Raw genomic sequence first — 24,008 nt, forward strand, 5'->3', positions numbered from 1 at the left:
GGTTTTTGTTGCATAGCAGAGTTCAGAGTAGTAGTAACTGTACCAAAACTAGGATTTCATAATGCAGAATATAGCAACACAGAACTCTAAAAGGGCGTGTTATATAAAGATTTGCAAACACAAAAACAAAGCAAGGAATAAGAATGACTACTATACTTGGCAACTTATAGATACACATTGTTCTGTTTAGCATTTCCCCAACTTTATTTAAAAGAAAAATGATGGTAGTTCACTAGACCAGTCAGGATTCCATTTCCTCTGCTTTCTTTCAAGAGAGTGGAATATCCACTTCAAAATGCATGCCAGAGTTGTACATAGCTCCTAATTGTACTAAGTACACAGGAGACTATAGTCTTCACTTGCTCATCTTCCAACTTTCCCCAGTCTGTGGTCTGTCTTTGGATCAGCAATAATTGCCTGAACTGCTACGATAGCTTCATTAATTTTTGTTTGCAGCTCTCGGAGTTCCTCTATATGCAGCAATCGAAGAATTTGGGCAGCTTCATTAAGAACAGCATCTAGTTCATTGGCAAAAGGAGAAATGGATTAATAGCTAATAAGCACTTTCCCTTTTAAAACATGGAGACACTCAGACCAGAATAATTCACAGTTGTATGAAAAGCTCAGAGCACAAACTAAAGTATTCCAAATTTGCCATGAACCCTTTTGTAATAATGGGCCTGATTCTCAGGCCTGGCCAGCGTGTTCTGTGCAAGACCTAAATTGGCTTTACACAACCTCTGTGGTACTCCAAATCTGAAGCTGCCCAGGATTAAGTGAACAAGGGAGCTGCAGCAGACCTGAAAATGAATTAGTTTTGAGTAGTAGTTTAAGGGTAAAAACTATATCTGTGGCAGTCAGAGTAGACTAGACTGTAGACAGTTAACCATTATTCACTCAAACAGAGAGCACATCAGTTTGTACTATTATGTCTGGCTCAAGTATGCTACCTGCAAACCAATAATCAAAACACAGCAGATCAACACTGGTTCCTTTGGCAACCATTAAATCAACAGAAGTCCTCTGCCAGGAGAAACAAGGTTTTATAAACAAGACACTTTCAAAAGGATAAATCCCTCCTGCAATAAACTATGTCAGTCTTTATATGGCAGCAACATGTAAACATTATCCTTAGACATATTCTACTCTATCAATATACCAGTAGTCTTCTACTTTTATGCTCCAGCAGAAGATGGAAGAACTTTTGTAAACAAATTCCTGCAAGTAAGAAAAACCATCCCTTTTTGGCTTCTATCCGCTTCTGGAAAAATTATGCCTTTTTACTGAACATGTCATGTACTTCTAGAGATTAACTATGTACTTCGTCCAATGCAGCATCATGTTTAAAACAGCATATAAAGAATAAAATCTCTTACCTCCTGTGTCAAAACCAAGAATGTGCTTTTCTAAAGCAACAGGCAAACCCTTAAAAGGAAAAAAAATTAAAATGCCATTAGAAATGCTTGGGAAAAAATTAGACTAAACTTTGGAATAAAATGGACCATAATTTTGCCCAACTAAAACACAAATGTGATCATTCCGGTTGAACCCACCTGAGTACCATGTTCCTCACAAGGACAGCATTTGACCCAGTTTAGTGCAATGTGTAATCTAGCTGTACATCAAAGGGAAAGTTTCATCCTTAACACCATTCCCTACATTCATTCATTCTCTTGCCTGCTCGTAGAGCACAGAGTGCACACTTTGGATCACCTTCCAGCTTTCGAGCAGATTGCGGTAGCCAAGTTTCTAAGTCCTATTTCTACAGCATTGCTAATAGAAATGCCAAGACAATCTCACAGTGGCACCACTGTAAGGTTACGTCTACACTGCAGTGACGCAGCTACGCCACTGTAGAGCCCCAGTTTAGACACTTCCTACATTGACAAAAAAGGTTTTTTCCCCTCAACGTAGATAATCTACATCCCTGAGAAGTGGTAGGTACATCAATGGAAGAAGGTTTCTGAAGGCCTACACGCATCTACACCAGGGATTAGGTCTACCTAACTATGGTATTCAGGGCTATGAAAAATTTGCATGCCCTGAGTGACGTGGCTAGATTAAAATTTAGTTTTAGGTGCAGACCAGGCCTAATAGTTTCAGCTGAGATTTTACTGGCTGGGAGACAGAAGTCCATGGACAAGGATAATACAAGACTACTTAAACACAAGAGGGAACAATCCAATTACTAAGGCAGTTCAAATTTTATGTAAGACTGAGAGGTCACAGCCAAACCAAGCGAATTAAGTTAAATGTAGCACAACACCCTCAGTCCAGCTACACAAAGGCTCCTAGAGCATGAGGAAAGTAAGTGGTCCTTTATATGCAATGTTCTCTCCATCTCCAACCTGTAAAGGGTAACTGTCAGATTCAAACTTTTATATTAAATTTCCTACCTCTTAGATTTTTTAAGTCTTTACTTGTAATCATCTAAAGTGTTATTTCCCACAATTTATTCTGTTTACCTCTTCTACTACATTCATCTGACACGATGAAAACAATTTTCTCTAATCAGTATCATACTGTACATTCACAAGATGCTATATGTTTGTATTGCAAACGCTCCAGAAGAACATTAAATTTCAATGGAAACAATTTTTAAAATTTGTGAACCGCTATAGATGTTTTCTATAAACACGCATTTAAAAAAAACCCAAACTTGGGACCTAAGTTGACCCTCATTGCCTTATGGGGCCTTAGAGGCCTGTGGACGTAAGTGAACTCAGTCAGTTCCTTGTGGACTGGTTCCCACATACAAAGAAACCCCACAAAGCTACAACTAGCATCTTCAGTCTTGAATGAGCATGGACACACTTTCAAAACAGTCATGGCCCAATGTTTCAATGCAAATTCGGTGTTTAGGAACTACTCATGCAAGATCTACAGCAGGCTTTGAAGCTACTACTCAGAAAGTTGTTACCCACATATGAAAGCCCCTAGCTTCCGGGGGCCAGATAATCCATGTGAAATTCTTCATTTCGGAAGAAAGCGAAAAAAATATTTCTACAACATAAACATGACAACAACCAGTCGTAAATTGGTGACTTGTTAGTTTTAAAGTGTGTTGGAGGACTGAGGCCACTAATGTTACTTTTCTGATGAGAAATACTATTTGGTAATGCCTCCTTCCCACATGGACATGGCGTCAGCTCTGTCCCTGGAACAGAGAGTCCTTTTGGTGATACACAGTGATCTATGGCTCTCATAGCAGCTGTTCATCCTGGCAAAGCGGCAGGGAAGTCATTCTCTTCCTGGATCATGTGGTATCTGTTATTGGGGCAGGCAAGGAGCTGTGGGAGCAACAGATGTTTCTGCAGCAACAGTGGGTGTGCTCTTATTCCCCCAGTGGCTCCAGGCTTTTTGCCCAAAGTGATTTTTAGTTCTCTAATGGTGAGCTGGCAACCTGAAATTAGGCCCTGACTACAATACATAAAGAAAAGGAAACAAGTGGTCATTTAAAATCCCCTCCATCCACTACACTAATTCACTTTACAGACTCATGTCCAGGAAGAATCAAATTTAATAAGCAAACCAATTTCAATTTTGTGTGACCAAAAATAATTGAAGTCACCTATCGTTTTTGCAATCCAGTGCAAATAAAATGAAAGCCTGCCTGATTTCAGGCTGTGCAAAACCTTTGCTTCAAGACTAGCCGTTCCATGCACGTTTTATCCAGCACGGAAGTGTCACTAAAATTTTAAATACTAGTCCCTTAAAATAGAGGGCTATCTTTTCTTTAGAAGCACTGAGGGATGCCATTATACAATTTGTTACACAAGACAGTTATTGTTTTCCAGTGACTCTAGTATACATTTATACCAGATGAAGTAAGCAGTGCTGCATTGAATCATGTGCACTGTACAGCAAGGTCTAGACAATATGGTGGTAAAAATGCCCTTGTCCGTTTTACACTTGAGCTCCTGAACCAGCCCCTGGGGTATTCGTTAACTCGTGCTGACCGTTAATGGCCCTCTCAAAGGGCCTCTCTGTTGGCCAGGTTCACTGGAGCACATTGGACTTGACCTACCCCTTCCTACCTCTGACACTCCCTATGTCAGAAAAACCCCAGGAATCAGATGCTGTCTTAAGGCAGCTTTATATCCCCTTTGTGTCATAAAGAGGCTTTATGAAGGGATGAGAATGTGGTCTTGTGGCAAGACACCAAAATAATTAATGTAACTACTTCCTCTCCCTTGTGTCTACTGTAAAGACTTTACAGTATGGACACTGATTGCAAACCTTTAAATACTGTAATACAGATAAAATGATCTTGTACTGAAAGCTTCTTATGTTTATAGACGGAATTTGTTTTCATATTTCAAATATACCTAAGGTACATTACAGGAATTGGAAAGTGTTCATATTCAAGTCAGTGATAAAAGTTTCTCTTCAGCTAAAAGTATAATCAGAATCTTAGTCTAGACTCTGATTAAATATTGACCTAGAGCTATAAAGTGTCAGTTAAAAAAAATCCTAGTTCCTATTTAAGTAAGTAAATCTACTGACCTTAAAAGATGTAGTTTTTGAGAGTCCTAGCCAACTTAAGTTTTCAGTTTATTCACAGAGCTGGTAAAAAACAGGTGGGGTTGTGCAAGTCTCCTCACAGAGTCCTGGCAGCATGCCTCATCCTTCAGTTGGAGAAATCATCTCTAGGAGTTCCATTTCTACATCCATTTAATCCTTAGCCATTGTGTTGAGGCTGCCAAGAATGTCAGTACGACAATTTTTATGCAGAGTCTTGTCCAAGGGGCACAGGAAAGAGACCATAGCTTCACTGAAAGCAGTTATTTAATAGCCATCAGACAGCTCAGGTTGGTAGTGTCCAAAGTTGGGCAAAGTCTGAAAAGTTTGTTACCCTCTCTATCCCATTAAATTCCTAATGATTTAACTTCCTAAAAGACATTTTGATCAATTTGGCACCTTTGGTCTTTCTTCCTCCTAGAAGGTGTGTTGTGGAAGATCCAGTAGTTCATTATATAATCTATTTATTCTGCTAATCTGATTTCCCAACTCTATGCAGCACCACCAAGTTGTGTACATTCATTAACTAAGTATCTGAGTGGTTATGTTACCAAAACACTCATCCTCTCACAAACCGATTTCCTCCTTACTATTTGTCTTGGTCACTTACTGCATCACTCTAAAAATTTAGTCCATAAGAACTCTGGGCTAGTTACTGGCTCATTCTATGCCTTCTGTGAAGAGCCAAACACACCTCTGGGAACTACAAAATATTAACAGATAACCCTGATTGCCGAAAGTAGAGAACAAAATGGAATTCTACCCTCTCCCAAACAAAGAATAGGCTTATGTTTTCTCATAGCAGTTACTAGTGGGGGGGCAGGGCGGGGAGAAATCAAACTTCTGTTTTCCTACTCCAACACCGTAGTGACGCAAGTCACAGCAGCAGAGGGTTAGCTTTCAATTTTACAAGCTTAACATCCTATAACTGAAATTGATATCGTAATCTCAGCTGTTCACATTTCTCTTCTGGTAATAGTTTTAAAATCTAATTCAACCACTAAGGTACTGTGACAGTGCGCCTCATATTGGTCATAGTAATATTATGATGATAGGATTATGGCATAATAATGATGCATTTCATACAGGATGGGTCATGTAAGCGGTCATTGGAAAAGTTATGATTTGCTAAATATGATTATCCTATTTGTATGCATGTATCATTTTTGTATCTGAAGTTATGAATATTGACTATATATATATATATATATATATATCTGTATTTCAAATGTGGTTACACCTGGGTAACACCCACTAGGCAAAATGCTTCCAGCTAGACAGCTGGTGGTGAAGGGCCTATTTAGGATAATGGGCCATTAGGAAAAACAATAAGCCTTAGGAGAAGCTTATCCCCCACCTGGTGAGCCTTCCTGAGAACTCCAGACAGCCTGTCAGTAATGGCTGCTATGACTCAAGGGCATCTGACCAGACCACATGCCTCTATACTCCATTTCGGGTACCTGTATTTTTTCCACAAACTGGTCTGGGAACCAAGTTTGAAACAAAGGGTTCCCACTATATGGAAAAGCTATATAAGGCAGGGAGTGACATCATCTGTTCTTCACTCCTCCACAACTGAACACCTGAAAGAAGCTCTAAAAGAAAAGGACTTGGAATGGCAGCAGGGAGCCCAACTGCAAAGCAAGTGCAGCTTGTGCCTTGAGAATCTGCAAGCCTTCTTGTATCATCAGTCAGGGTGAGAAATAGCTAATTCACACCCAATCTTTCTAATATCTTAGGTTTAGGTTGTGGTTTTGTGTATTTACTAGGTAATCTGCTTTGATCTGTTTGCTATCACTTAAAATCTATCTTTTTTTAGTTTATAAACTTGTTTTATGTTTTGACCTAAACCTGTTTGCCTTTAAGTGAAGTGTCTGGGAAAAAAAATCTCAACTTGGTTAACACAAGTTTGTTGCATGTTTCTCTCCATGTTGAGGGAGAGGTGAACCGGAAAATAAATTCATACCGGTTGGAGTTTCGACCAGGGCAGAGCGGTACAGCTCTGGGGTCCTAGGCTGGGAAGCTGGGGATATCTTGGCTGTAGCCTCTCTATTGTTGGTTCATGCAGTGGCTGGACAGCTGGCATGTAACGGTAGCTCAGTGTGTCCCTGCCCGCGTGAATGCTGGTGGGAGTGTAGAACTGGGAGCAGTCTGCAGCTTGTCCCAGCAGCACAGTGTGAGAGGGAGCCCAGGCTGGTGGGTCAGAGGGCTCAGTGGAACCACCCAAGGTGCCAACTGGAACTGGGGAACCCATCACATGTACATTTCGGCCTTTGTTTATTGCACCACTGCTTACTAAGTCAGTGTGGGTTATAACTCAAGACTCATTTGTAGTCACCAGTTAACAAGTACAAGAAGTGCCATCTATTTATCATACAGTATGTGTGCTGTGATGTAGGTATTATGAGGAATGAAGGGACCTGCTACTCTTGAGCACATATAGATGCTTTTTAGGAACAGTTCTGGACGATGCTTTGCCCTAAAGGTGTACAAGTTGCCTTTACTACCTGAACTCAGTACACCACACCAGCAGCTCGTACTGCAAGTAATGGAATGAATGGCCAGAATGTTTAAGAAACGACTCTGATAAACCAGAATTATTCCCTGTGAACATTCCTTCTGTGATGTTTGTCCAAAAGCATTCTGAATGCCTTACAAACCTATTAGTATTCAAAATGGCTCTGTAGCCGTATTTGCACAGATATATTATTCATGCAATTCTTTAATTACGGAATTATACATCTCCGTCATTTCTCTTGGATGGGGGGGAAAGAAGCCTAGATTCCCTCCCAAACTCCCACAAAAGTCACATGAGAAGCTAGAAACAGCATATTCTACACTACAGAGAAGAAAATAAAATACTTCCACTTGTTTATTTAGCCACCACTACTACTTGGAAACAAGAGTCAGCCCAGGACCTCTCTGCCAATTTCACTGAAATGATACTGAAACCTGTCGTAGTGTACATTACTGTAATGTTAGAGGATTGTGATTACACTCCATTAAGCAGTAAACTTTTGTTTAAATAACTATCATTTACAAATATAGCTATATTTGTAATATGAAAAATCACATGCATTTGATTATGCTTTGTGACTTTTCCTTTGCTCTTTCAGATTCAGGTTTGCTGTATGAAGTGGATAAATCATCTTCTACTTCTCCTACCTGAATGCTACCACATACAAATAACATTTCTATATTTAAATGTACTTGACTGAACACTGTAAAGACTCATTACATCAGGTGGACTTGTGTTACATGCACATACCTCCTTTGATTGATTTGCCTTTCCTATGGCGTCCTGAGTCAAGCGCTCTTGAACCAAAATGCGAATTGCCTAGGAAACAAAATTTGAAGACCAACATAAGAATTCCATGTTGATGCATGTCTCTCCAGTACTCCAAGGAAGTCAAACAGCTTGAAGCAGCTTTAACTCTACCAGAGGCTAGCTCACCCCCAGGATGAACTAGCCATGGTCCCCTCCCAAGTCAGCAGTACCTACTTTTGAGGCTATGCTGTCAACTGCAAGGCCCCCAAAATTTTGCGCTACTGGAACCTTTCCATTGAATGTGCTTTCTGCAGCTGGGAGTCCTTTGCGATGATCTAAGCCCTCATCCACGCGCACAGAATCTGAAGTAAATCTGGCTATTGAATTGTTTATAAAATGTGAAATCAAAAGGACCTGTAATATTTAAAAATGGGGGAAAAAAGTCCAGCCTTGATCTTGGATATCTTAGAATCCTTCTGCCCATCTGATTAATTTACTGGCTCCTGCACTTGGCAACTTGCACCACTCCAGGACTATTCATATTGATACACGTCTGTATAAAGGCCTCTAAAAATAACAAGGGATATGAGCGAGCCAGAATTCGACCATAACAAAGCAAAAAGCCTGCTCATTACAGCGGTTTCTCTCACCATTTCCTTGCTGAGTTATCCAAGTTTGACAAAAGCACTCAAAATTACTTCATGCATCACTTCACTTTCTATTTCTCCTGTTGCTTGGCATATGATTAAAGTTGACATGTGACATTACAAATTGATCTATGGCAATACAGAATTTTCTTTCAAACCAGGGGAGCTAGCATTGAGAGAGATTAATTTGACTAAGAATATGAATTTGTTTAGTATATCTCATGAAATCATTACATCTCGGATGATCATCAAAATAATGAGACGTAGCAAAAAGAAAATTATTTTAGCACAGTTGGTACCTGTGAGGAAGATGTTCTTCCCGGCCAACTTCTCAAAATGTTAGTTGGGCAAAGAGAATATAAAGGAATTTTTGCTTTACTAGCTACTAAGGTTTAGTAAATTTTAGCTGGAACTCGTTCTCTCTTAGGTTTTTCTAAAGCAGCCATTGTATAACATCCAAGTATTAATTTAGATTATCACATTGTTCACATACAGATATTATGTATCACAAAATTGTGCACAAACCGCAATTCCACTGACACATTCTAGCAATATCAAGCCACGAGAACAAAATTAGGGTGGTTTATGTAGCCAGAACTGCCAACATGGAATTTTAGTCTTAACCCAGTTAAGAGCAAAAGAGCTCTCTCAGGATGTTCTTTGCCATACTCTCCTCTTGCCTGATTTGTTTTGTCATCCTCTCCACATTTCTGGTCCTATTCACTGCTTTTCTCTCAATTTTTTTTTTCCCCAAACACATTTACATAGAAGAACATAGTACAAATATAGTAGGGCTGTCAATTAATCGCAGTTAACTTGCGATGAATTGTGATTAATATTTTAAATCAAGATTAATTTGAGTTAATCGCAGTTTTAATCTCACTGTTAAACAATAGAATACCAATTGAAATTTGTTAAATATTTTGGATGTTTTCTACATTTTCAAATATATTGATTTCAATTACAACACTGAATACAAAGTGTACAATGCTCACTTTATATTATTCATTACGAATATTTGGCACAGTAAAAATGATAAAGAAATAGTATTTTACAATTCACCTCATAAAAGTACTGTAGTGCAATGTCTTTATCATGAAAGTACAACTTACAAATACACTTTTTTGTGTGTTACATAACTGCACTCAAAAACAAAACAATGTAAAACTTTAGAGCCTAAAAGTCCACTCAGTCCTATTTCTTGTCCAGCCAATCACTAAGACAAACAAGTTTGTTTACACTTACGGGAGATAATGCTGCGGGCTTCTTATTTACAATGTCACCTGACAGTGAGAACAGGTGTTCGCACAGCACTTTTGTAGCCAGCATTGCAAGGTATTTATGTGCCAGATATGCTAAACATTAGGACGCCCCTTCATGCATTGGCCTCCATTCCAGAGGACATGCTTCCATGCTGATGACACTCGTTAAAAAAATAATGTATTAATTAAATGTGACTGAACTCCTTGGGGAAGAATTGTAGGTCTCCTGCATATATTTTATGTTATGGCAGTCTCAGATGATGACCTAACACATGTTGTTGGTTTTAAGAACACTTTCACTGCAGATTTGAAAAAAAGCAAAGAAGGTACCAATGTGAAATTTCTAAAGATAGCTACAGCATTCAACGCGAGGTTTAAGCATCTGCAACGCCTTCCAAAATCTGATCGGGATGGGGTGTGGAGCATGCTTTCAGAAGTCTTAAAAGAACACTCCGATGCGGAAACTACAGAACCCAAACCACCAAAAAAGAAAATCAACCTTCTGCTGGTGGCATCTGACTCGGATGATGAAAATGAACATGCACTGGTCTGCACTGTTTTGGCTCATTATCGAGCAGAACCCATCAGCATGGACGCAAGTCTTCTGGAATGGTGGTTAAGCATGAAGGGACATATGAATCTTTAGAGCATCTAGCACATAAATATCTTGCGACACCAGCTACAACCGTGCCATGTTGAACACCTGTTCTCACTTTCAGGTGACACTGTAAACAAGAAGTGGGCAGGCTTATCTCCTGCAAATGTAAACAAACTTGTTTGTCTTGGTCATTGGCTGAACAAGAAGTAGGACTAAGTGGACTTATAGGCTCTAAAGTTTTACATGGTTTTATTTTTGCAATGGAGTTACTTTTTGTACATAATTCTACATTTTTAAATTCAACTTTCATGATAATGAGATTAACCTAATACAAGTACTGTAGTGCAATTGAAAAGTACTATTTTGTTTTTTACAGTGGAAATATTTGTAATCAAAAATAAATATAAAGGGAACACTGTACACTTTGTATTTTGTGTTATACTGATTTCAATTACATTTGAAAGTGTAGACTACATCTAAAAACATGTTATTCCATTCTTGTTTAACATTGCGATTAATTTTTTAAATCGCCTGACAGCCTTAAAATATAGCAATTATTGCTGTCTAGCACTGGATATAGTGAAAATGTAAAAACTACATTTTTAACATAGCTATTACAGGTTTCCATATACTTCATAAGAAGGCATTACAAACTTCTAAATCCACACTATCTCCAAAACAAATTTACACTAGATTGTAGACTCTGCAGGGCAGGGACCTTATCCTTTTATTTGTCTGAAATACCTAGCAGGTTTTTGGTTGCTGAACAAAACAAAGCTTATAATAAAATGTGGAAATGATTTTGTTAGTTTGCTCCAATCCAGTACAATTATGTAAGAATACAGTTTTGAACTGAGATTCATAGAAGACTTCCAGAGTTCCATCACTGAACCACAGATCTTCTGTGCCTTTCAATTAGTACTTGGGATCGGAGCATAAATTAGAAAATTAATCAGCCAATTTGCTTTATCTGGCCACTAGAAAGTCTGATTAATTTACAGGATAAAATAAAATCTGCTTTAGTTAAGGCAAAGTGGAATGACAGTCATGTGGAAAAAGTACAGGACTGGAAGTCAGGAGAAACAGGTTCTAATTCTGGCTCTGCCACAGATTTTTTAAGAGACTCTGGACATATCACCTAGCCTCTGTCTTTAAGTTTCTCCCATCTCTAGAATAGAATACCATTATTTATCTCACAGGTATGTTGTCAGGTTTACATTCATTAACATTTTTAAAGCATTCAGAGATGCTGGAATAAAAGGCATGAAATAAGTGCAAAGCAGTAGCTTTAGATGGCTCAGAAGCATTCCAAGTACTGAACACGAATTCTCAGATAACGACTTCAGGAATTCTACCAACATTTGTTGAAAATCTTTGAATGCCCATATCTTCAATTTGGAAGATCATTTTTCTTTTACTCCAACCAGAAATTAAGTACAAAATGTATTAGCAGACAAACTTTTATTTGCACCTAAAAAATCAAAAGTTACTGTCTTCACACACTATGTTATGGGTGAGTTTGTTTCCTGGTAGATAATAGTTGCTCAGACCAGATTCCCAAAAGATGAAAAACTAAAGATGTGAACCTCACCTTAAGCATTACCAAATAGTCGTCATGTCGCTGGATTTGAAGAAGGTTAGCCAAAGCCATCACTCCAGCCTTAAAGTCAGGATTATTCACTGCAAGATAAATACTGTCATTATATTTGGTTCTAAAATGCAGGTCAGATTTCTAGCTCTGCATGTATCAGACTGATCACAAATTTGAATAAGGGGTTCACAGTAACTTGCATGAGTAATCCCACAAGACTACATAGGTGAGTAAGGGATTCACAATCTGGCAATATGTTTGTTTAATCTACATTTCATTTTATAAAGCAAGCAAACCCTGAGAACTGCTGAGCAATTAAAGTGAAGCTGTATTCTGAAAACTGATTATATAAAAATGGCAATAAAGTGTAATTAGCATTATTTTCAACCCAGTATGCATGTTAAATACATGGAAATGTCTTAAGAAGCAGAAGGCCAGTCCGGAACAGCAGGGACCAGAGGCAGTCAGAATGCATTGTGCTCTTGGGCGATCAGCACCAGCTCCCAGGGCTGGGTGTCTTGCTCCCCTCCAGGAGCCAGCACAGGGACCGTGGCCAGGCACATCCCCTCCCCCACAGACATGGGCCCCTTGCCTGGGGAGCAGCCACTGCCCCAGCCCCCCGGAATACCCCTTGCCCCGGGGACTCCACCGGGCCCCTGGACATCATCCATACTCCTATTGTACAGGCAACTGCCAAAGTCCCACAAGGTACCGAGGGAGACTGGGTCATGTGATGGGGAGGCTGATGTCGCCATGACACCTCCCGGTCACATGACAGGTTCTCCCCACCACCATAACACTCCCAGATCATGTGATGGTGTTCCCCTCCCCGCATTGCCATGACAGTGTGCAGGAGGGGGTGTTGACGGGGTAGCAACTAGGGATGTAAAATATTAGTAAACAGATATAATTTTAACAGATTCAATGGGTAATTTTAAAAATATTTACATCCCAATAATGAATATAAATCAGAAGTTAAGAATTTTAGGACAAACGAAGCAAAGGGACACAAGGAGAAATCTATGGGCAGCAGAGTTAGAGAGAATAAGAGGGAGTTTTTTAAATATACAAGGAACAAAAAGAACCCTAACAATGGTACTGGTACATTACTAGATGGAAATGGTAGAATCATCATAATAATGCAGAAAAGGCAGAAGTGTTCAATCAAATTGTCTTTTCTATGGGGGAGGGGGAGACAGATGATAAAATCTCATCCTATGGTGATAACCACTTTTTCCATTCTGCTAGTATCTCCAGAGCAAGATAAACAGAAGCAACTAAAGTAAAACATTTTAAAATCAGAAAGTCCAGGTAAGTTGCATCCAATAATTTTCAAAGAGCTGGCTGAGGAGTATACTGGACCAGTTACAGAAAACTGAAGGAAAGCTAATCTTTTGCCAATTTTTAAAAAGGCTCAATGGCACGATCCAGGTAATTATAGGTAAGGCTAAGATTACGTCAAGGAGGTCGCAGAAGTCACGGAATCCATGACTTCCAGAGACCTCCGAGACACTGGGGCACCACAGCTGCCCAGCTGCTGTGGGGAGGACCAGGCAGCTTCCCAGCAGCTGCCACAGGCAGGGGTGAAGGGGGAGCCGGAAGCTGCCCAGCCCTGTAGGGCAGTGAGGGATCCCTCCCAGCTCCCAGCCCCATGGGCAGCAGAGGGACCCCAGAGCTCCCCAGGTGCTACCGGCGGTGTGGACCCCTGCAGCTCCCAGCCCCCACAGGCAGCGCCCCGCCCCACAGCTCCTAGTTACCAAGAGCAGTGGGGGACACCCCCCCACACACAACTCCCAGCCACTGGCCAGTGGTGGGAGGCCGCAGCTCTCAGCCGCTGCATGCAGCGGGGCCAGGTGCTGGACCCTCCTCTCTCCCCATTTTGTCAGGGATGTTTTTAGTAAAAGTCAGGGACAGGTCACAGCTTCTGTGACTTTTTGTTTATTGCCCATGACCTGTCCATGGCTTTTACTAAAAATATCCATGACAAAATCAGAGCCTTAATTTTAGGCCTGTCAGCTTGACATCGATCCTGGGACTCAAATACTTAAAGGAGGGTAAAGTAATTAATGCAAATCAACATGTTTTTAGAAAATAGATCCTATCGAACTAACCTGATATTTTTCATTAAATTACAAGTTTGGTTGATAAATGTGGTGTTGACATAACATCCTTAGACTTCTGTAAGTCATCTGACTTGGTACCACATGACATTTTGATTAAAAAAATAGAACTAAATAAAATTAACGTAGCTCGTATAAAATGGATTAAAAACTGGCTAACTGATAGGTCTCAAAATGTAACTGTAAAATCATCATCCATCGGGTATGTTTCCAGTGGGATCCCACAAGAATCAGTTCTTGGCCCTATGCTATTTAAGCTTTTTATGAATAATCTGAAAGCAAACATGAAATCATCACTGATCAAGTTTGCAGACAACGCAGAGATTGGGGAAATGGTAAATAATGAAGAGGACAGGGATCTGGATCACTTGGTAAAGTGTATTTACCAGTTTGCTTCTGGGAATGTCACATGGGACTGCGTTAAAAGCATTAATAAAAATCAAGACATAGCATGTTGATTGCTCTCCCCCATCCACTAGTCCAGTAACCCTGTCAAAGAAGGAAATTAGATTGGTTTGGCATGATTTGTTCTTGACATTCATGTTGGCTATTACTTATCAACTTATTATCCACTAGGTGCTTACAAATTGGTCACTTAATAATTTGCTCCAATATCTTTCTAGGGATCAAAATTACAGTGTAATTACCCAGGTCATCTTTTTACAGATACGTACTATTGTTTGCCCTTCTCCAGTCCTCTGGGACATAACCCATCCTCCTTGAGTTCTCAAAGAGAACACTAATCATTCCGACATTGCTTCAGCTAGTTCCTTAAGTACTTACGGTGCATTTCATCAGGCCCTGCCGACTACACTACATCTAGACTAGACTAGACTAGACTATTTAGAATATTCTCTTTCCCCCCACCCCCCTTCTTCTGGCTTGCGTTCCTTCCTCCTCATGCCCGAATAAAACTCTAGGTATTTTGCTCTACAGGAAAAAGATTCTCCCACCAAAACAAGCTCTTCATCAATCCAATTAAAAAAGACTGAAATTAAAATGGAGTAGCTATTTTGGAGCAAAACACTAGCACTCGTCTCTCCTTCAGTATAAATGCAGAATCTTGGGAAATAAAGCTTTCAAAATGAACATCAAAAGACATAGCATGCCCTGAGATAGGTATTTTCAGTACAGGATTAGAATATCAGAACCCACAAATTTCAAAAACTCAGAAGATGATTTTCTCAATTTATCTCGTATCCAAAATGCTAAAATATTGACTTTCAGGTTCTCGCTTAAAATATACATAGAGGTTGTAGATTTAAGTGGAACAGATTGAAGGAAGATGCAACAACAAAAACGTTTTTCTAGAGATCAAAAAGAAAGTTACTACATACTTACCATCCAAGTTTATCAGTGGCTCTGCATTTTTTGCAGCATTATCAGTATTTTTAGCACTGTCAGGCGTGGAGTCCTTATACTTATCAGCTGCCAAAATAAAAACAGTTTTGCTTCATGAATGTAAAATTCAAGTGAGAGCTAATAATTAGTTAAAAATTAATAGAGCTCAAAAGCATAGAAAAAAGCATTATTAATGCACATTGTTAGCTGCAATTGGGCCAGCTGCATTTTCACCACATGGTGGAAGACTGGCAGCCAAATCAGTTTGTAGAGGTTTCAGTTGTTTCCCCACTACTGAAACGCCAGAAGAGTAAGATTCTAATAAACCTTACTCAAGTAGGAGTTGTTACTACTGCCTACGTACTAGCTCAAAGGAACAATTTGATTCTTGTAGAGTTAAGAACTACTATAAAAAAAGGTTGTCAACTAGCTTTCCAAGTTAGAGCCGCTTCAATATTAATGAAGGTGACATTCAGTAATCACTCTAGATGGGACCATTAGTCACACATTTCAGTTGACCCTGATCCTTGGACATTGGATGGATGAGTATGACACTTTACTATACAACTGACACCATTCCTATTGGATAACATGATAGGAATATTGCCATTTGCTTTCATATTGGGGAAAAAAATTAAGTATATCTTGCTAAGAACATGTGACTTGTTATTTCTGAAGATCAAAGATATGCTGAAGACAGACAAAGATGTCTTTTTCTGCACCTCCGTGCCTCACATTGATCCCATAGTGAAGTCAACTCTGTGTATTACTTCAATCCTTCCTCTGCCAACAAACTAGGAAACCAATTTTGAGTTTGCTGTTAAAAATCAACCCAGAGAAGTTGCTCTGGAAAGGAGAAAAAACTCTTATTTTGAATGTTACAAAATAAAAATAGGAATTCATAAAAACGCTGAAAGTAAATTACACCTTTTTAATAAACAAACTTTCTGTGCGTTCTCCTTGCCTCAGTTTGAAAAATCCTGTAAAATATTAACAAAAATCATTCAAAACCATTTCCCTACCACCTTTAAGTAAAGGTATTTAAAAAATCAACCATACCATTATCTCCATACTCAAGCCTAACAGCTAACCCAAGAAGCCAATCAATTGTTTCCTGTCGTTCTTGTATCTTGAAGGGACAGTTAACATCTTTCAGATACTGTAGAGGAGGGAAAAAAAAGGGAAAACGCATCCATCATCATGGCTGGTTGGGAGAGAACATATCCACGAACGAGTCAGCAGGGCAGAACTGCTTTGATAAATAAGCATTATGGACAATCACCTCTTCTATCAAGCTCTGTATTGTCAGAAGGCTAGTATTAATGAATGATGTCATCCTGAAATTCGTTATACTCCCACTGTGGTTCCTCTGAGGCATTTCAGTGCTTCCCATGCCACAATTCATCCATGTCTCTCAGCTTAGTACAGTAAAAGCTTTTTTATCCGGCTTGTTGGGGGAATGTCAATGAGTGAGTGAAAAATGCCGGTTAACTAAGAGGGAGTGACTTTGGGTGTGGGAGGGGGCAGGGGGCTGGGTCACGGGAGGGGGTATGGGCTCTGGGAGGGAGCTCGAGGCAGCAGCTTGGGGTGTGGGAGGGGTTTTGGGGTGCTGGATTGGGGGGGGGGGGCACTCATCTCAAGAAGCTCCCTGCAAGCGGCAACCTGTCCCGGCTGTTCCTAGGCAGAGGTGCAGGAAGTGGCTCTGCGTGCTGCCCTCACCCCGCCTTGATCACTAGCTCCACAGCTCCCATTGGCTGGGAACCGCAGCCAATGGCAGCTGAGGGGGTTGTGCGTGCAGGTAGAGGCAGCATACAGCTGCCGCCTAGGAGCAGCTGGGACAGGTCGCGGCTTGCGGGGAGCTGCCTGAGGTGAGTGCCCTACCCCCAGATCCCAAAACCCCTCCCACACCGCAAGCCCCCTCCGGCACCCAAACTCCCTCCAGAGCCTACACCCCACACCCCCTCCTGGACCCCAACCCCCAGCCCCGCACCCTCTCCCACACTAGGAGCAGCTTCCAGAGAGCCACACAGAGCCAGCCTTGCTGGCCCCAAGCCAACTGGACTATACACTGGACTTTCTATGAAGATTAGAAATGTCGGTTTATAGAGCTTTCCAGTTGGTATAGGGCCGGATAACACAGCTTATACTGGAATCATATCTGCTTCTGAGCTAGTGAATAATTGATGTTTTCCTTATAATATTATACACAAGAGATTTAAGACACTCTAAAACATTCTAATTAAATTTATATTTTATGCCACCACCCTGAGCCCCCACATTTCTTCCAACAACACAAGCAGGGAAAGCAAAGGACAGGTCAGAAAAACTGAAGAACTACACCTCCAGTGCTTTAGGGCTCAATTCTACAAAGTCCTGAGCACTTTAGCCTCATCCCTCAAGACACTGAAGCATGCAAGTAGTCCCACTGAAATAAATGTGCTGAAAGACTAACGGCTTTGCAGTATCAGATCCAGAGAGTGTTCAGCACCTTGCAGGATTGTGCCTTCAGACAGAAAGGAATGTGGATGTCACACACAGACAGTGAGGAGAGTGTCAAAGTGTTCATGCACAGCAGGTCTGCCACAAATAGATGGCTGTCTACCATGCTTTCTGCACGCAGTGGACAATCATCCATCAGAAGTAGCAACAGATGGAGTTGGCTACAGTAGACCTTTATATGCTGCTAAAACTAGGATTATCTGATCCTAGTCAGTTTCCACCTTGGTGTATAGTTTCATTTAGAGAAAAACTGACTATTTTTAGTCCCTTTCCTTCCGCATCAAAGGCAGAAATACCTTATCCAGTAAAGAGGTAAAGATACCAAATATTGCAAAAACTGATAGTGTTTAGATTAAAGTGGAAATTATGTACAACAAATTAAAGCGTTCAATCACCCCTGCATTTTGGTTTCTGTAAAATATTTAGATTTCTAGCAAATTTCGAATTCATCATTTTCCCCCTTTCATACATATTTGTTGTATGCAGTGCTGTTATAGCCACCTTGGCCCCAGGATATTAGACAGTATGTTTGAGGGAATATCTTAGATTGGACCAACTTCTGTTGGTCTCTTCTTCAGCTTTGTGTAAGCACAAAAACTTGTGTCACACACCAACAAAAATTGGTCCAATAAAAAAAATATTCCCTCACCCACCTTTTCTCTCAAATATTTGTTGTAACATATAAATTGAGTAAAAAGAGAAATGGTTTATCACCAAAAACTACCACCACACATAGGCTATAACGTGTTCTACTATTTCAGGTACAAAGTTACCTTTTCAAAGGCTTTAGGCCATTCGTCATTGTGTATGTTTCTTAGATTTCCTCGGTCTTCAATCTTGTAGTGTCTGATTTTCTGGTCTTCGAGCCAGACAATAAAGTTTCTAAATTCTGTTTCATCTAAAGCCAGAAATAAAAATAAGCTAAGAAATAAATCAGAATAAAGTAATGTTTTCTTAGAAACAGAAGTCAATGAGGGAAGAAGCAGGCCCTTAAATTCTGATCCACTGCATGGAGGTAATTTAAATACCTGTGTCCCCAGCCAATTAATTTTCTTTTTAAATTCTATTGTCCAGTGATTCCAATAATACACCTTAATTTATAATCTTTCACCATGTGGTCTCTTGGTGAGAATTTACTTGAGTGTTTAATCATGTTAAAAAATGGGCTTAAACTTCTAATCAGTCAACAACAAGAACAGATTTTTGTCAGAAAATGTAGTTATAATTACAACTAAGCAAAGTATGAAGAGAAAGGAGAACAAAGCAATGATAGGAAAAAATTGCAATTCAATACTCTATCAAGTCACAGGTTACAAGACGGATTGGCTAGCAGGTCACTGAAACAAGGATGCTACATTTTGTAATGTGCATCAACACTGTCTTGTAAAGACAACATTCATATATATGATACATGTACACGCCCCTCTACCCCCTCATGAGGCAGAAAGAATTTTGTTCCTGATCAGTGATCCAGGACTGACATGAACAAACTTAAAATATTAAAAACTGTCCATGCAGATTCTTAGGGTGAGATAATTAAGATACTGTGCTAAATTACATTAAATCAGAAACACATAATGGCCCCAGCAGTATCTGTATCCATCTGTGAAAGCATTCTTAGTCAGAATGCAAAATTTCAGTGCTTAGAGTATGGGTGTTATTTCACTCTTCAAAATTTCCTGTCAGTCTAGTTTCTCGGAGGCTAGTGTCCCAAGCTAGCGTACCATCACACTAGAGCTTAGGCATCTGGATGTCTCGAGTGACGAAGCACTGTGCATGCTCAGACGCAGAAAAACGTATGCCTAGGAAACTTTTTTTTGCAAAAACTTAAGCATTGAGTGAGTTCAGGCACCTACAGGGTTCAGAGCAGATAAACAGGGGTTTTGTGAATCCCAGTGGGGTTTGATTCTGGGATTTAGGCACTTAACATGGCAATTAAGCACCTAAGCCCCTTGGCGAATGTAGACCTGGGTTTCCTGGCTCTCATTCAATGTAAAATGCTTATTTCAAATCTAACAGGTCCTACAGAACAATCACTAAATTAGACCAATTGAGGTCTGGGGATGGAGGGAGGGGTGCAAGATGGTTCTCTCTTTGGCCATGAGATCCAGAAAACAAAAACCTGCTCTTCAGTGATATAACACGTTAATTTCTACACACAGTTGATGGATATTTTTAAGCTATAGTATCTCACATTGGCCCCTCAAAGCAGCAGGGCTATTTTGCATTGGTTCAGTGCTTAATATCCTGTAGCAAATTCTACTCCTGGACCTCGGACGAGGGTTAATTTTCAATCCTTGCAGTGAGCTATTCTTTCAGGAGGGGTGGAAATCGATATTCCCAATGCCTGAAAAAATGTTTTGGCAGAATAATGTACCCTAATCCTGTTGAAAGCAGAAGGGAAAAAACAAAAAAGAGATGTGCTCCCAACCTAAATGAAGTGGAACTGCCTGACAAGATAGATTTGATAAGGTAGACTCAACAGTGATCAAGGTGCACCACAAAGCACTTTAGACAAGCAACAATGGCAAATGTCAGTATGCAAGAACATCTCTTTTCCACTTTCTGAACAAACCACCTGAAGCTTAAAACTGAACACACAAGCCAAACTACACATCTATCGATCTATATATGTCTATCTCCCAAAAGACTACAGTAAAAGAACATTAAGGCTGCAAAAATCAAGCGCTGAAAAGTTAGGAAGTGCCAGAAGTAGGGATGCCTGTGCACATGCATTATGATACAGTCTATAATTACATGATCAGGTACTATTTTTTCCATAGAAACACCACCTGATTCAGTGAAGGTTGGACCTGCTCTGGGGAATGAATCAGGGCTATGTGTGAATGAGACCTGTCTGCAGGACAACTGTACCTCCTTGGTTGTTGATGTTGGAAGGTGTGTAGTGAACAAGGTAGGGATTGCAGGAAGAGAAAGGATGGTCTCATGGTAAAAAGTCAGCCAAACGGTGCACTGCAGAACTGGGTTTTATCCCTGCCTCTGGCACAGAGCTCCTACAGCAGGCTTGGTAGGTTACTTAAAACCAGACTTTTCACAGGTAGCAACTAAACTGTGTGTTCATTTTTTTAGGTGTCCAACTTGAGATCCTGGGATCTGAACTACAGAAGTGCTGAGCACTCACAGTTGCAACCAAAGTCAATCAATCCAAGCTGCGTCTGAACACATAAAGCAATATATAATGGAAAGCACTCTGAAAAATCAGTTACTAAGCATCTCAAACTGGACATCTGTGCCTCCTCCGGTCGATAACTGCAAACATGGGTATATAATATCACCACCTTAGCCCCCAGAAGTCTTGTGAAAATAAATTCATTACTGTTTGGGAAGCACTCAGGTACTGTTGTGATAAACACCATGGAAAAACTCATGAGGAAATAATTCTGTGATCAGGGAAGGGTTTAAATAGTGTGCGGTCAGGTAGGTCTAGGGCCACATCCTTAACAACGAAGATGAAACAAAATATGGAATAGCTGCTCATTAACTAAGCAAATCCTATGCACGGAGACAGCAGCCTGTGGAAAAAAAATTGAATATGATCAGGTAATTACACACTATAAAACAATGCACACACCCAGCTGAAGTAAGGTTGCACAGGCAACTTGAATTCTGGCATTTGCTAACTTTTTACAGTGTCACTTCACCACCTTCATGAATTAAATTTAAAATGAATTAAAAAATAAAAACACAGATTTTGACCAGAAACAGCCTTATCGTACATTGTCCAGGAACATCTCTTTCATAGCCTGATTGCCAGGAAGGACAAAGCATGGATTTCAGAGTAGCAGCTGTGTTAGTCTGCATGGATTGTTAGTTAACACCATTCCTAACGCTGCCTTTCCCCAGTCCAGGCAAGCCGGCAGTGGGGAATCCACCCACCCCAAACACACACTTTTCTTTCCTAGGGGAGGGGAGGACGCCGGGCCACACAACCCTGTGTGCATGAAGCCAGCAATAAAGGCTGGAGCAGCTGCCAACCAGCAGCTGGGCATATGGGGCCAGAGGCGGCAAGCGTTTTTATTGGAGGGCGGAAGCCAAAGGGTCCAGTAGCTCATTTGGGAGCAGCCCTGGAGCTCTGCAGGAGCCGGAGGGGAGGGGCGCTCTAAGGCCAAAGCTAGGGATGACGATAGGGGGGCTACCAAAGCAGAGGAGGACAGGGTGCCCTGGGGGCCACCAGAGCGGGGGGGGGGGGGCATAGCAGGCCGGAGGGGGAAGGGCCGCGGGGGAGGGGGCAGAGTAGGCCTGAGAAGGAAGGGGCAGGTCAGCTCTTTGGGGGGTGGGGGGGCAGACCAGGCCTGAGGGGGGAAGGGGCGTGGCGGCGGGGGGGGGGGGGGAGGCGGCAGAGCAGGCCGGAGGGGGAAGGGGCAGGTCAGGTCTTTGGGGAGGGGGCAGACCAGGCCGGAGGGGGAAGGGGCAGGTCAGGTCTTTGGGGAGGGGGCAGACCAGGCCGGAGGGGGAAGGGGCGGGGCGGCGGCGGGGGGGGGGAGAGGCAGCAGAGCAGGCCTGAGGGGGAAGGAGCAGGTCAGCTCTTTGGGGAGGGGGCAGACCAGGCCTGAGGGGGGAAGGGGGCAGAGCAGGCCGGAGGGGGGAAGGGCCGCGGGGGAGGCGGCAGAGCAGGCCGGAGGGGGGAAGGGCCGCGGGGGAGGCGGCAGAGCAGGCCGGAGGGGGGAAGGGCCGCGGGGGAGGCGGCAGGGGGGGGAGGCGGCAGAGCAGGCCTGAGGGGAAAGGGCCGCGGGGGAGGCGGCAGAGCAGGCCTGAGGGGGAAGGAGCAGGTCAGCTCTTTGGGGAGGGGGCAGACCAGGCCTGAAGGGGGAAGGGGGCAGAGCAGGCCGGAGGGGGGAAGGGCCGCGGGGGAGGCGGCAGAGCAGGCCGGAGGGGGGAAGGGCCGCGGGGGGGCGGGGCAGAGCAGGCCGGAGGGGGGAAGGGCCGCGGGGGGGCGGGGCAGAGCAGGCCGGAGGGGGGAAGGGCGGGGCGGGGGCAGCGGCGGGTGGGGGAGGGGGCAGAGCAGGCCGGAGGGGGGAAGGGCCGCGGGGGAGGCGGCAGAGCAGGCCGGAGGGGGGAAGGGCCGCGGGGGAGGCGGCAGAGCAGGCCGGAGGGGGAAGGGGCGGGTCAGCTCTTTGGAGGCGGAGGCGGCGGGGGCATGGCTCAGGGTAGCCCGCGGACGGTGAGAAGGGCCCGGAGCAGCTTGCGGGAGGCGGAGCCCGCCCGGGGAGAGGGGCCCGCGGCCTCGTCCCCTCGCTCGCGGCGCCCGGCCCCGCACCTCTGCAGTTGAAGCCGGCGGGGTTGTGGTAATCCAGCGCCGTCAGCTTTCGGCGGAACATGGTCCCTCCGCGGGCCGCAGCGCCTCAGCCTCCGCGCAGCAGCCGCTCGCTCGCAGCGCCGGGCAGCAGGAGAGGGGCGGGGAGAAAGGGGCGGCCTAGGCCGCCCACTGGCCCAAGGCCGAGAGCGGCAGCGGCCGCGACCAATCGGCTGCCCGCGGAGCGAGCGCGAGGGACGACGCCAGCGGGGAGGCAGGCCGGCAGAGGGGTCTCGCGTTCAACCAACTTTATTGACAGCGCCGCAGGCGGACACGGGCAGGCAGCGGAGGGGCGGGGCAGAGGGATAGATGGCGGGGGGCGGGGCCGAGAGAGGGGGTGGGGGCTGTGGGCGGGGCTTAGGGAGGGAGAAGGGCAATTAGGGCACAGGGAGAGGCACAGATGGGGGGAAGGGAAGGGAGGGGAGGTGGCTGGGGAGGGCTACAGATGGAGGGGGAGGGGAGATGGCTGCGGGAGGGCTACAGATGGAGGGGGAGGGGAGGTGGCTGGGGAGGGCTACAGATGGAGGGGGAGGGGAGGTGGCTGGGGAGGGCTACAGATGGAGGTGGCTGCGGGAGGGCTACAGATGGAGGGGGAGGGGAGGTGGCTGCGGGAGGGCTACAGATGGAGGGGGAGGGGAGGTGGCTGCGGGAGGGCTACAGATGGAGGGGGAGGGGAGGTGGCTGCGGGAGGGCTACAGATGGAGGGGGAGGGGAGGTGGCTGGGGAAGAGGTATGGGGTGGGGGCTGGCTCACTGAGGAAGTAGCAGAGCTCTGCTGTCCTTGCTGGTCAGCCCTCAACTGGTCTAGGTCACCTTCTTTTAACTCCCCTCTCCACACCTGACATTGG

General features: G+C 43.2%; 1 protein-coding gene across 1 annotated transcript; it reads right to left on the minus strand.

The window, feature by feature from the left end:
* Positions 1–177: 177 nt before the first annotated feature.
* Positions 178–23,284, minus strand: RTRAF (RNA transcription, translation and transport factor). The gene is made up of 8 exons (XM_084632639.1): positions 23,126–23,284; positions 18,621–18,745; positions 16,408–16,507; positions 15,349–15,435; positions 11,888–11,976; positions 7,790–7,858; positions 1,377–1,425; positions 178–518 (listed from the first exon to the last, which is right to left on the minus strand). The coding sequence occupies exons 1-8, from the start codon at positions 23,184–23,186 to the stop codon at positions 364–366; spliced, it is 735 nt and encodes a 244-aa protein (XP_084488765.1). The 5' UTR covers positions 23,187–23,284; the 3' UTR covers positions 178–363.
* Positions 23,285–24,008: the final 724 nt, after the last annotated feature.

This window comes from Lepidochelys olivacea, assembly GCF_965140295.1.
Source record: "Lepidochelys olivacea isolate rLepOli2 genome assembly, chromosome: 6".
In the NCBI taxonomy this organism is placed as follows: domain Eukaryota; kingdom Metazoa; phylum Chordata; order Testudines; family Cheloniidae; genus Lepidochelys; species Lepidochelys olivacea.

What these genes read in the sequence shown, in the direction of transcription:
- RTRAF (XM_084632639.1), bottom strand. Translation starts at nt 23,186, where the DNA reads ATGTTCCGCCGAAAGCTGACGGCGCTGGATTACCACAACCCCGCCGGC. An exon ending in ACTATTTGGTAATGCTTAAG is followed by an intron (nt 7,859 to 11,887) that starts GTGAGGTTCACA and finishes TTTGTTTCCTAG; the next exon opens with GCAATTCGCATTTTGGTTCA. An exon ending in TCTTGGTTTTGACACAGGAG is followed by an intron (nt 519 to 1,376) that starts GTAAGAGATTTT and finishes CCAATGAACTAG; the next exon opens with ATGCTGTTCTTAATGAAGCT.